General features: G+C 44.8%; 1 protein-coding gene across 5 annotated transcripts in view; it reads right to left on the bottom strand.

The window, feature by feature from the left end:
• The window catches only part of LOC115176393 (growth factor receptor-bound protein 10), a 100,870-nt gene that overhangs the window by 15,922 nt on the left and 70,031 nt on the right, over window positions 1-14,917 (bottom strand). For 4 of the 5 annotated variants that reach the window (XM_029736413.1, XM_029736414.1, XM_029736411.1 and 1 more), the window contains one exon: window positions 587-743. In XM_029736413.1, the coding sequence (XP_029592273.1) occupies window positions 587-743 (157 nt within the window). Of the gene's footprint in view, window positions 1-586; window positions 744-1,944; window positions 3,122-14,917 lie in introns of those variants that run through there. The other variant, XM_029736415.1, reaches the window with a different exon arrangement.

Here is a 14,917-nt window from a genome sequence, read left to right as displayed (position 1 = left end):
TAACTAGACAGAGCAAGGTACCTGTATGATCCAGTGATCGCTACTCCTGGTCCAGAATTAGATAATAAAGAACATCTCTTACCATATTATTACACGTGACCATATTATGGTACATTCTTATCTCTAACTGTAAGTGATCGTATATCCGTTCTCAGGTACGTTAACAAACTAAGGTTTGGGAGAGTGATGTCAGGAGGGTTCCCGGTCCTGCACCAAGAGCCCGTTGTCTCAGACTGCATCTCAAATGGCACCCTATTCCCTACATAGTGAACTTCCTCTAACAGGGCCCATAGTGCTCCGTCTAAAAGACTAAGAGCAGGCACAGACAGGCAGCTAACGACTGTTAACCAAAATAATGATATACAAGAGAAAATATAGGCTATAGATGTAGGCTATCTATTATTTATGATGACTCTTAGTTTCCATAGCGAGACCTCTGTTGACTTTAACATGAGCAGGAGAACATGTTCATTATCCAGTTGGCTTCTCACAGAGCGAGGGCTGAGGGGGAGGGAGCGCTAGGCTATGTCCTGCCAGCCAGCCTGCCCACCAGCCCACCCATCCAGCACACCAGGTTGCCACTTACCTAGTCCGAGAAGAGGGTGATGCTCAACAAGTGCCCAACTGTTGTCGTCCACACAATGGCTTTTGTACACGAGGAGCTGGCAAAGATCTCTTGCAGTCATGTCGGCTGGTATTTCCACTACTTTCCCCATGCCGTCCTCGCTGAAAATGTTTATAATCTAAAAGGGGAAAGAAAAGGCCCTTTCATGTTAGAACTATTCCCAGACACAACCTCGTTGGCAGACAGACATAATTCAGATAGATGAGACGCATAGTTCAGGAGTAGACAGGCACAGTTTTACATAGAAAGCATAACTAGATAGCCCAACATTTGCAATATAGTACCAAGACCTAATTTACTTTCATTCATAACCATGTGTGTTTGAGCATATCAGACATATACAATCCATTCTCACTGGCAGCGGTTTGTGGGAAAATATAGGTTATAAAAACAAATGTGACACTCATCAGAATCATACTTCAAGCTTAAATACTAAGGGGACTGTTTTAGTCCTTCAATCCACACCACCTGTTTCCATAGAGATTATCCACTGACAGAATTAGGCACAAAGATACTGTATAGAAAGATAATGTATAGAAATATACTGTATAGAAAGACACTGTATAGAAAGATACTGTATAGAAAGATAATGTATAGAAAGACACTGTATGGAAAGACACTGTATATAAATACACTGTACAGAAATACAGTATAGAAAGATACTGTATAAACACTGAAAGATACAGTATAGACAAATACAGTAGATAAATACTGTATGGAAAGATACTGTATAAAAAGATACTGAAAGATACTGCATAGAAAGATTGCGTATAGAGATACAATGTATAGATAGATACTGTATAGAAAAATTGTGTATAGAATGACACAATATAGAACAAGATACTGTATAGAAAGATACTATAGAGGAATATAGCGCATTAATAAAAACTATGGATAAAGCCTGATAAATCCCCGTCTGAGCACAGATCCTATTTCCTCTGGTTCTCCCAAATAGATTTTAGTAGGAATTTAGCTTTCTTAGCTTTCCCACTTAGGCTACAGTACACACACTTTGAACATGATGTCTTAGAAAAATACATTCTCATTCCCTTCTCCAGCTATAGCTTCAACAAATTCAAAGCCTTACAACAGAACATCATATCTTCTTTCGACAGGAAAGAAAAAACAATTTCTCCTTTCAAGCGGGCTTCGATTAATTCTGAGCCTCTCCAATATTCCCTCCTCGCTCATCATATCTTTAAAAAAATACAAATTATCTTCGACCTTTATAGCATATACTTTGACCCTCATCTCAGCTAACCTTTATCAGACTTCAGAGAAAAAGGGAAAAGCGGTTAAATATGTCTCTAAGAGCTTACCTCTACGGCCTGTAATAGGCAGCAGTCCGGAGAGCACGATGGCATTTTTGGAGTGAGCCTGCCTCCGCACAGAACACACACAGATGAACAACCCTCTCCACAACTTGGTCGAAAAAAAGACTGTAGTACAGCACAGTTCCTTCCTCTCTGTCAGCGACTGCCTGTTATGGTACCTGTCACATAATCTCCTCTCCTCTGCCTAGTGCAGGACAAAGCAAGCAGATGGCACTATTTCCAGTCCGGCTAGCTGACAACTTCCCTCTGCTTCCCTCACAAAGGGTTACAGCCATGGGCTTTTAGGTAGTGAATCAAACCACACTTCCTTAACCAATCATAGGGCTCGCTCAGGCTGATGTAATCATTCCCACACAGACACACACTCGCATAACCTCTCTCTCTCTCTCACACGCACACACAGACAGACGCACAGTCATGCACAGACACAGACAACTTTATCAGGCTGCAGCTCTGAATAGCTTTCAGATTCTTTTTGAGTAAAAGTGAAAATGATCATTTAAGAGGGGAGTGGGGCAGAGCGAAAGAAGCCGTCGTTTTAACCTCCCAACATGTTCTGAAGTTTCAAGTGAGGGCTTGTTTCTTTTCTTTTTTCTCTCCGTGGCTCAGCTTTGAACTTTGCAGTCAGAAATCTCTCTCACGACAGCGCAAGGCTCATTACGGGCTAAATGAAACAAACCTGAGTACTTGAACTTCTCGTTGGCCTCCCCTCGAGTCTAGCTTCATGCCAACATTCTTTCTCTCAAAAGAACAAAACCCGGAAACTTAGTGTTTTCACTATTCCGTTCACCCCCCAACCCCCTTTTTTTTGTTTTACTTCAGATACTTAATACCCCACTGACTGGACTGACAAAGGCTCTGCCCCACCCCGTCTGGAGTAGACATTTAGCCAATGTCCTTTCAACATCCTCTCATCTCATTGGGTCAATATCTATATACAAACACTATGCTGAAGGGAGAAGGAGGATAATGGGAGGTCTTAAATAACAGTTCCCTTCCTTCCAGTGTAGGAAGCAGGAAGCAGCCATAGTGGTCAGGGAGGATGATTTAGGGTTTCACTACTATTGCCATGTTCAAAACAACTGGGAACTCGAAACTGGGAAATCTCTGACTTCTGAGTTTCCAGTTGTCTTGAAAGCACCATAAAGCCTTAAAGAGAGTGGGGCTATGGCAGGGGAGTATGACGAGACAGAGGAGGGGGTGAGAGGAAGAGAGAGTCCCATGCCATTAAAGCCCCTTAAATTGAAATTGAATGGAGAGAGAGAGAGGGTGAGAAAGATGAAAGAGACAGATAAGTAGAGGAAGAGATAGTGAAAGAGAGAGGGGAGGGAGAGAAATAGTAAAGGAGAAAGAGAGCAGACACACAGAGACAGACAATAGTGAGAGAGGTGGGAGAGAACAAGAAATAGAGAGAAAGAGAGAGAAAAGAAGAGACAAGAATGTTCTGTGATAGTGGTAAGTAGTAGTAGTAGGACTATGTGTAGTGTACATGCCACTATACTAGACTTCCAGTTGTCACTGCAGCCACACCCCTCTCCTCATTGACTTATCACTACCTCACTACTGGCCTGCCTGGTGAGTCAGTGAGGAAAACCCCATGTCACATACCTACCATGGTGTACTACAACAGGACACACGACTACTGCCAGCAGCTAACACTCCTTATGTGGAATGAGATAGCACAACCAGTACTACACCACTATGCCTATTACATCACTGTTACATAGTGTTATTATCCTAGAATACATACTGTACTGGATATTATGAGGAGAGGAGTCATGTGCTTTGACATGTGTGTAGAGGAGTTAACAAGTACACACTTCAGGGGGTAGAGAATTGGAGCACATGGTCTTAACTTAATCGAACAAGAGCAGGAACCTAACCTCTCAACCTCTAAGTGGAAAATGTTTCAATCCAACATTGCATCCCAATGTGATGAAAGGAACAGAAAGACATTCAAGTGAGTGATGAGGACTGAGGAGACATGGCACGCTTCCTTGACCTACTCCACTTATTTTTTCTAAAAGAGAAAATATTTCCTTGTGTGTGAGGTGATAAAGAGAGAGGGGGGAAGAAAGAGCGAGAGGGATGGAGGGAGGGGAGAAAGAGAGAGGGAAAATGAAAGGAAGGAAGGGGAAGAGAGGGGAGGGAGAAAGAGAGAGGCAGAGAAGGAAAGAGAAAGACAGAGAGAGAGGGGGGGGCGTGCTGGGTTGTCTTCCTGTTCTTTCTGAACACTATTCTCATTCAGTGGTGGACCTCCAGGATGACTCAGGACTTGTGATGTAATTACCCAGGGACAAGCTGCTGAGAGACCCAAGCTACACACACACAGGCAATGCCCCTCTTCAGCCACTCTCATTCTCTCACTAACACACACACACACACACACACACGCAATGTCACGCTTCAGCCACTCTCACACACACATTACAAGTGCATTAAAAGCACAACATTTACATCAGGGATGTGTTAACTCTAGATTTCTGGTTAATACTGGTTACTAGCCTCTTAGGGTCGGTATAATATGGACTGCAGTATAAATCTATAAGGTTGTGGTGACACATCAGGTCTTCTCTACTTATATCCCACACAGGAAAGGAATGGTGAAGTAATATAGAGCTGAATAGGTTTTACCATGCTAAGTGCTGTAAATGGTGCCATCTGGGATGCAGCCAATTGGGGACTTCAGTAAGTAGGCTACAGTGTGGTAGTAGTGGTCATTCCATAGAATTAGAATACGTAGAACATAGTGCACCCATGAGTTTACCAGTGAAATTGCCAAAGTTAGAGGATCCTATTCTGTTCATTCTATTTCTATGAGTAATTCTTCTGATGGAAACATCTGACCTGATCTCTTTGAGAGGCATTTTATATTTAATATAGCCTACTGTACCAGGCTATATAACAACATTTTATTGGCTATGTGTCACGCCCTGACCATAGAGAGCCCTTGTTTCTCTATGGTGTAGTAGGTCAGGGCGTGACTAGGGGGTGTTCTAGGTTATATATTTCTGTTGATGCTCTTGGTATGGTTCCCAGTTAGAGGCAGCTGATGTTCGTTGTCTCTAATTGGGGATCATACTTAAGGGTTCCCTTTTCCCACCTGCTTTGTGGGATATTATTTTGTGTTTGTGCATGTGCACCACGTAGTCACGTTTCGTTGTTCATTTATTGTTTTGTTTTGCTGAAGTTTCACTTGATAATAAAGATGTGGAACTCTACGTACGCTGCGCCTTGGTCCAGTTCTTATGACAACCGTGACACTATGACATAAGAGGCAAAGAATAAGTGGTGGAACCAATTGAATAGGGTTGTGACGATACCAGTATCTCAATATTTCCATGGCAAAAATTAAAACATGAACCAGACCAAACTCTTTGGTTCTTTAAAATCCTGCTGTATGTAATACATTGTGTGCTATAGCATGGGAAATAAATACATGTACCCCTGGATGACACCATAATGATATTTGTTTCCAACATTAGGCCTGTTTTCCTAAGGAAGTTTGTATTTTGTTTCCTTGCCACGATACTGATGAGTATCGTGATACTGGTATCTTCCCGGACCTACAATTGAATAACCTTTAGGCGTAAATCTTCTTCATAAGAAAAACCTGAGTTCAATTAAATCTCTAAGGAGGCGATTCTAAATCTAGTGCTTCTCTGTAGGCTAACTCCATTATCTCCCTAAATTATTAAAAACCAAAACCAAAGAAGTGGCTCTACTCTCTAATCCCCCAAAAGAACAGCCATTGATTAAACAGTGTTGGCTAGCAGTCGACTGAGCGGTGGTCTCGCCCCCTCTGCAACCCACCAACAAACCAGTCCCGTTTACAAGTACCTCTTTAATGAAGCCAAATGTACTGTGTACTCTGTGTGGTCTCTGAACTGCAGTGGCCATTGACATCCACTAATGAGAATGTGAGACAAAACCTTGTGGAATAAAGACAATAGACTTTCAGAGGAGCTTGCCACATCCTGAGATGCACTCGCTGCCTGCAGCCTGCTGGCCCGGGGGGAAGTGCTGGGCTGAGTCGGCCTCTAAAGGGAACACTATGTAAATACTGCTGACTCATGAGGTGGACATGAACCGATCCTTGTTGTCTAATTTTTGTGTCAAATTAAGCACCCCCAAAGAGGGGATTTATCCAGGCTCACTATTGAAGAAAAATGACCAGAACGTTGGCCAAGGACTAAAATGGGGGCTTTCAGATGCACAATACCAAGTCATGTACAATGCACTCTCCATCCCATGCAGTTAATTAGTGAGCTAGGTACAGAACAATAAAACAACAGAATATATAATACGGATGATTTGGAAGGTTTTGAAGTACTATCATGCACGTTTAGCAGTGTATTTAGCAGATGCTGGGGCCAGTTAAAACAGTACTTTTATACTTTCAGAAGTGGAGAGATGTGGATGAACTAACCCCATACTGTGGTTAACATCTAGGCCACAGTGACTACTCATCCCCATCGAACTCCCACATGCAAACCACCCAGCTCGTGGCTGAAACTCAACCATATCCCATTGATATAACAAAAGTTAGCCATGGAAGTACAGAGTACAGTACAGGGCAGCCCAGTCAAAGACAGTCAGTCTATTGGCTCAAAGGGCATGATGAAAAAACTACTCTCTTTGGAAAACAAAGATTAGGTTATAATAGGTTATAATATATGACTAACCGTATATATTTCATTTTTTTCTGGTGGTTCCAGATATCAGCATATGTTCCAAAAATGCAGAACAACATGACTCATTAACTAAAACTCAACAAGCTACCATTATGGAAAGCACCCCCCCAAAACCAAACAATCCCTCAGTTCCTTAGCCACCAGAACAAACCACAAGCAAAAAGACCCACGGTCGGTGTCTATATATAGATCAAATAGAGGCTGATCCATCAGCTCTGTGCATTCCTCTGGGAAGAATCCCCCCTGAGCAGACCCTGAAGCTCCCATACCTCCTCCCTGCCACACACATCACATCGGCCCCAGCCTCCAACCCCAACAATCCCCTTTGAATGCCCGAGATCTTTCCCTGCGGCTCCCTACTGAGATCAATCCAGAGAGGAGCCAAATATTTCTCCAATAGGAGCAGACTGGTTAATTGCGCAGCAGGGGCCTGGGTAGCACCCTTTCAGGCCACCGCACCGCAGATCATTGTCCCCTTACGGGACTCAGGGACTGCCATTGGGCACTCACAAAAGGATGACATCATTACATTTTGACTACACAATAAAACCAGCCGCCCGCAAGCTGCACTCACTGTACTTCTACTTGCACTGTTCACCCAAGCTGTAAGGCCAGGCAAAGGCCAGCTAGCTGCTGGTGGTGGCACACAGACACACACACACAGACACACACACACAGACACACACAGGGACACACACACAGGGACACACACATATACAGTATCTCACAAAAGTGAGTACATCCCTCACATTTTTGTAAATATTTGAGTATATCTTTTCATGTGACAACACTGAAGAAATGACACTTTGCTACAATGTAAAGTAGTGAGTGTACAGCTTGTATAAGTGTAAATTTGCTGTCCCCTCAAAATAACACAACACACAGCCATTAATGTCTAAACCGCTGGCAACAAAAGTGAGTACACCCCTAAGTGAAAATATCCAAATTGGCCCCAAAGTGTCAATATTTTGTGTGGCCACCATCATTTTCCAGCACTGCCTTAACCCTCTTGGGCATGGAGTTCACCAGAGCTTCACAGGTTGCCACTGGAGTCCTCTTCCACTCCTCCATGACGACACCACGGAGCTGGTGGATGTTAGAGACCTTGCACTCCACTTTCCGTTTGAGGATGCCCCACAGATGCTCAATGGGGTTTAGGTCTGGAGACATGCTTGGCCAGTCCATCCCCTTTACCCTCAGCTTCTTTAGCAAGGCAGTGGTTGTCTTGGAGGTGTGTTTGGGGTCGTTATCATGTTGGAATACTGCCCTGCGGCACAGTCTCCGAAGGGAGGGGATCATGCTCTGCTTCAGTATGTCACAGTACATGTTGGCATTCATGGTTCCCTCAATGAACTGTAGCTCCCCAGTGCCGGCAGCACTCATGCAGCCCCAGACCATGACACTCCCACCACCATGCTTGACTGTAGGCAAGACACACTTGTCTTTGCACTCCTCACCTGGTTCCGCCACACACGCTTGACACCATCTGAACCAAATAAGTTTATCTTGGTCTCATCAGACCACAGGACATGGTTCCAGTAATCCATGTCCTTAGTCTGCTTGTCTTCAGCAAACTGTTTGCGGGCTTTCTTGTGCATCATCTTTAGAAGAGGCTTCCTTCTGGGACGACAGCCATGCAGACCAATTTGATGGAGTGTGCGGCGTATGGTCTGAGCACTGACAGGCTGACCCCCCACCCCTTCAACCTCTGCAGCAATGCTGGCAGCACTCATTCGTCTATTTCCCAAAGACAACCTCTGGATATGACTCTGAGCACGTGCACTCAACTTCTTTGGTCGACCATGGCGAGGCCTGTTCTGAGTGGAACCTGTCCTGTTAAACCGCTGTATGGTCTTAGCCACCGTGCTGCAGCTCAGTTTCAGGGTCTTGGCAATCTTCTTATAGCCCAGGCCATCTTTATGTAGAGCAACAATTCTTTTTTTCAGATCCTCAGAGAGTTCTTTGCCATGAGGTGCCATGTTGAACTTCCAGTGACCAGTCAGTATGAGGGAGTGTGAGAGCGATGACACCAAATTTAACACACCTGCTCCCCATTCACACCTGAGACCTTGTAACACTAACGAGTCACATGACACCGGGGAGGGAAAATGGCTAATTGGGCCCAATTTGGACATTTTCACTTAGGGGTGTACTCACTTTTATTGCCAGCGGTTTAGACATTAATGGCTGTGTGTTGAGTTATTTTGAGGGGACAGCAAATTTACACTGTTATACAAGCTGTACACTCACTACTTTACATTGTAGCAAAGTGTCATTTCTTCACTATTGTCACATGAAAAGATATACTCAAATATTTACAAAAATGTGAGGGGTGTACTCACTTTTGTGAGATACTGTATATATAGGGAACCAGCTCACTCAGACTCAATAATGCTCTGCTCTGGTATAGGCCTACTACAATACAATAAGTTATCAGCAGAATCAGTTTATTAAAGGTGAGTGCTGAGAAACAGTGAGAGAGATTTGATTTCAGAGATTTAACATAGCTGTACATTGTGTTCCAGTGTAATTAGGTGTTTCTGGAGAGAAGCCGAGATCAGGCCCCATTCCAATGGCGCTGCTCTGCTCTCTACTCTGGACGTACAGTCATTACTGCTATTTGAATTAAGCCAGTTGTCTGTCTGCATTTCCTCCAATGGTTGCCTTTTCAAAATTGAACAAGTTAGAGATGAATTGAATGTATATGCTGAGAGTGTGGGAGTATTGTTGCATCTCTTTTTTCCTGTTTACAGAAAGCACTTTCCTTGTGTCTCCATCTCTCACTCTCTCCCCCTTTCTTTTCCCTCTCTTTTCCCTCCTCTCTCTGTGAACACAAGTTCCACTTGAGAGAAATCTGAGCTGTCCTACTTTCCTGTATGAGAGAGAGTGGAGAGAGAGAGCGAGGAAGGGAGAGGCAGAGAGAGATAGTTGAGAGGGAGGAAGAGAGATACGCAGGGCAGAGAGAAAAGTAGAAAGTTGAGAGTGAGAGAAACTACTCTTCTCAGTTTAGAGAGCAAGAGAGTTGTGAGGGAGAGAGGCCTACTCTGCCCTGCAGTGGAGGATTTCATGCATTCTCCATGACCTACATGAGTCCAGCTGAAGCTTTGCGGGCCCGCTGAGACACTCTACTCGGGCCAGATGAACTAACAGCTTGCAGCAACACATTCCACCCTGTCAAGCCTCCATCCTGGACACAGAGCAGGGCAGTTCACATTCCCTCCAGTAAAGTCATGCAATGATGAATCAACTGGTCTTTTCTCACACTTTCAATATCGGCTAAACACACACTTCTATATATAGACGGCTATTGTATAATGTTCTCAGACTAAAACTGTGGCCCATGCAGGAACTTTGGGAACATATCCATGGATTCATTTCCCCAAAGACGGAGTGAAAATCATCAGTCTTCATAATGAGTATAATGAACAGAAATAGGTCACACTAACAATAACAAAACAACATATTTCTAAAACAGGGACACGATCAGGGACTCACTTATGTTAGAGCAGGGTTCCCCAACTGGCAGCCCGGACCGCAGACCAAATTCAAATCAAATGTTATTTGTCACATGCATCCTAAACAACAGGTATGGACTACTGAAATGCTTACTTACGGGCCCTTCCCAACAAAGCAGAGAGAAAGAACATAGAGAGATAATAGAAAAGTTAACCATGTAATAATAGATACACAATGAGTAATGATAACTTGACTATATACAAGGACTGCCAGTACCAGTTGATGTGCAGGGGTACGAGGTAATTGAGGTAGATATGTACATATAATTAGGAATAAAGTGACAGATTGTAAACAGTAGCAGCAGCGTATGTGAATCAAAACGTTTAGTCCAAAAAGGGTCAATGCAGATAGTTAAATTGTTAACCAAATAGCTACCCGGACTAACTATTTAGCAGTCTTATGGTTTGGGTGGCTGGAGTCTTTGACAATTTTTAGGGCCTTCCTCTGATACTGTCTGGTATAGAGGTCCTGGATGGCAAGGAGCTCGGCACCAGTGATGTATTGGGCCGTATGCACTACCCTCTGTAGCGCCTTCTGGTCGGATGCCAAGCAGTTGCCATACCAAGCGGTGATGCAGCCAGTCAAGATGCTCTCAATGGTGCAGTTGCAGAACTTCTTGAGGATCTGAGAGCCCATGCCAAATCATTTCAGCTTCCTGAGGGGGAAGAGGCGTTGTCGTGCCCTCTACACAACTGTGTTGGATCATGATAGATCCTTAGTGATGTGGACACCGAGGAACTTGAAGCTCTAGACCCGCTCTACTACAGCCCCGTCGATGTGAACGGGGGCGTGCTCGGCTCTCCACGGTCAGCTCCTTTGTCTTCCTGATGTTGAGGGAGAGGTTGTTGCATTCCTATAGGCTGTCTCATCATTGTCGGTGATCAAGCCTACCACCGTCGTGTCGGCAAACTTAATGATAATATTGCGAGTTATACGCGGATACACAATCGTAGGTGAACAGGGAGTACAGGAGGGGACTAAGCACACACCCCTGTGGACCCACGGTTGAATCTAGTTGAACAGGCCTGTACTAAGTGAGGGAATGGTTCTGGCTTGTAACTTAACCTGCTAAGAGAACTCACTGTGTCTATCTCAGTTAAGCTAACATGACACGGCTAACCAGGGTATCGTCTAGCAGTCTCAAAATAAGAGACATAAAACACAGACGTAATAAAGAAAAGAACAGCACAAATCTACCAAGGCATTTAGTGGCATGAAAAAATCCACTTTTATGTCAACTTCCCTCATATAAATTGAGTTACCGCTTGCCTGTGAGTGACCCAACATCGCCTGTACATACATGTTGACCATTTGACCTCATCAGCACATAGAACATAGGTTTGTTACCTAGTTTGACCTGTGACCTGGCAGGCTCAGTGTACAGAGTGAGGGACATTAACGTCCTTCTCCCAATGGGGTACCACAGCCTGCCCGTTTGTCCAGGTAAGCTTACATCATAGCAGTTAGCATAGCCTATACTAGCATGGTCTAGCCTAGCCCCCTCAAATTCATATCTGGACTTCAAAGCATATCATTCTTCCCCCCTAATCTGGGACTGATTTAAACCTGGGACACCATGTTGGTGAAATTAATTATCAGGTACGTAGAACAGAAAACCAGCAGTAGTCTAGCCTGACAACTCACAGTCAATTATTCCGCTGCTCTGTCGTTTGCTACATACTTTATTCTGAGACTGTCATCATTTAAATAGTTTGTGGTGACGAGGAGCGTTGCAAAAAAACAATGTCATCATCGATTGGATAATCTCTAACCAATCAGAGTATCAAAGCCAATTACGAATTTTCAAACCGTGTTCTGGCTCAGGCCCAACCGATCGGTTTCTGGACCAATCAGAGACGACCGGGGAGGGACTCATTGCGGAAAAGAAATGAACATCCGTAGGCGTGGCATAGCGTTTAGCTGAAGCAGTAGTCCGGACCTCGGGTAAGATTTGAATACTCTTTGCCTAGCCTAATATAGCGTCTCTCAGTTCCCCAGAACAACACACAAAGCAGGGCAAGGCAGGGCTGTCGATTAAACAGTCACAGATATTTGTCGCTAAGTGACTGGTGCACTGGCCAAGTAATCCAAGCAGCAGGTCGAGGCTTGTCTTGCTGGGTAAGTGGAGGGTTAAATATGGCCTGACACATGAGATGTTCCAGAATAAACCACAAGCTCCCTGGCACGCCACCAACAAGCATTTGTTAACAACACAGTTGCAATTTGTATCTCAAGAGTGCTGCCAGTCAGCATGCAACACATAGATACACACAGATACACTGGCTTTGCGGACACACCCGTACACACACACGTATGCAGGCACCAATTTAAGACCTGCAAGTGAACAGCATGCTTACTTCACCCACGTATGAGATTAGATACTGAGCTACAGTACAGCAGCCTCTCCTCTCCAGTACCTCTGCCTGCAACGTGCCTCAATTAATTACATTGAACCCAAACAATTCTCTTTGGGAGGTTGAGAAAGATCTAGTCAGAGCCGAGCCAGCTGAAAGTCCTACAAGCAGTTGCAGGAGGAATGTTCTCTCCCAGCAGCAGCACAGAATGCCTAGTGCTGACTGGTCCCATGTAATCCTTCTATGATCCATTTGGGAACATTCTTTGGGAAGGAGAAACAATAAGCATGCATTGCTTCAATACACGGGGCTCTGAACAATTATGGGCCGTGATTAAATGATACTTTGCCTAGTTCTAAATGGGACTCTATTCCCTACATAGTGCACAACTTTTTTTTCTATGGGCCCTGATCAAAAGTAGTGCACTATATAGGAAATAGGGTGCCATTTGGCATGTACACTAAGTCAGCCCGCTGTGGGATCTGGGATGTGCTGCTTCACTCTTGGTGTGGTTTAAGAGCCTGTTAAAACAGACTCCCTCTAGTCTAGAAGCAAGGCAGCACATTTCTGGCACTGGTCACTTTGATCTCCAACTCAGCGCTGCAGAACACATTAACCTGAAATTGTGTTCCAACGCAATTAACCTAAACACTCAGACGAGCCAACATCAGCAAAATACCAACATTTTATTTACAGTGGAAAAGGGTGAACTCTGACCCAAACTCGGGTATTCCTGAATCCCCAGCAGCCAAGTATGATGCTCAGCTGATGCTCAGGTGATAGAATGCTGCACATCCCTACTAACATGTAGTGAGTTTACTGTGACATTGCTGAGTGGCCTCATATGCTCTGCCATGGAATTTACAACATTTACAATTATGCACATTATATTCATTCTATGTTCTAATTAGCCAATTATTACATTCCATACACAGCCATTACTGTTCATGTGAATCCAAACAATGTGGACGACATCAAGTGGAGACTTCTTTCGCAATGTCAAGTTCTCCCACTATGCCACCAGTGTCAAGTTCTCCCACTATGCCACCAATGTCAAGTTCTCCCACTATCCCACCAGTGTCAAGTTCACCCACTATGCCACCAGTGTCAAGTTCACCCCCTACGCCACCAGTGTCAAGTTCTCCCACTACCCCACCAGTGTCAAGTTCTCCCACTATGCCACCAGTGTCAAGTTCACCCCCTACGCCACCAGTGTCAAGTTCTCCCACTACCCCACCAGTGTCAAGTTCTCCCACTATGCCACCAATGTCAAGTTCTCCCACTATGCCACCAGTGTCAAGTTCACCCACTATGCCATCAGTGTCAAGTTCACCCACTATGCCACCAGTGTCAAGTTCACCCACTATGCCAACAGTGTCAAGTTCACCCACTATGCCACCAATGTCAAGTTCACCTACTATGCCACCAATTTCAAGTTCACCCACTATGCCACCAGTGTCAAGTTCACCCACTATGCCACCAACGTCAAGTTCACCCACTATGCCACCAGTGTCAAGTTCACCCACTATGCCACCAATGTCAAGTTCACCCACTACTCCACCAATATCAAGTTCACCCACTATGCCACCAATATCAAGTTCACCCACTATGCCACCAGTGTCAAGTTCACCCACTATGCCACCAACATCAAGTTCACCCACTATGCCACCAGTGTCAAGTTCACCCACTATGCCACCAATGTCAAGTTCACCCACTGCTCCACCAATATCAAGTTCACCCACTACTCCACCAATTTCAAGTTCACCCACTATGCCACCAGTGTCAAGTTCACCCACTATGCCACCAATGTCAAGTTCACCCACTATGCCACCAGTGTCAAGTTCACCCACTATGCCACCAATGTCAAGTTCACCCACTACTCCAACAACGTCAAGTTCACCCCCTACCCCACCAGTGTCAAGTTCTCCCACTATGCCACCAGTGTCAAGTTCTCCCACTATGCCACCAGTGTCAAGTTCACCCACTACCCCACCAGTGTCAAGTTCTCCCACTATGCCACCAGTGTCAAGTTCTCCCACTATGCCACCAGTGTCAAGTTCACCCACTACCCCACCAACGTCAAGTTCTCCCACTATGCCACCAATGTCAAGTTCTCCCACTATGCCACCAGTGTCAAGTTCACCCACTACCCCACCAACGTCAAGTTCACCCACTATGCCACCAGTGTCAAGTTCACCCACTATGCCACCAATGTCAAGTTGTCCCACTATGCCACCAGTGTCAAGTTCACCCACTATGCCACCAATGTCAAGTTCTCCCACTATGCCACCAATGTCAAGTTCGCCCACTATGCCACCAATGTCAAGTTCGCCCACTATGCCACCAATGTCAGGTTCTCCCACTATGCCACCAATGTCAAGTTCGCCCACTATG

This window comes from Salmo trutta, chromosome 37, assembly GCF_901001165.1.
Source record: "Salmo trutta chromosome 37, fSalTru1.1, whole genome shotgun sequence".
NCBI classification, from domain to species: Eukaryota; Metazoa; Chordata; class Actinopteri; order Salmoniformes; family Salmonidae; genus Salmo; species Salmo trutta.
This window is presented reverse-complemented; position numbering and strand designations above follow the sequence as displayed.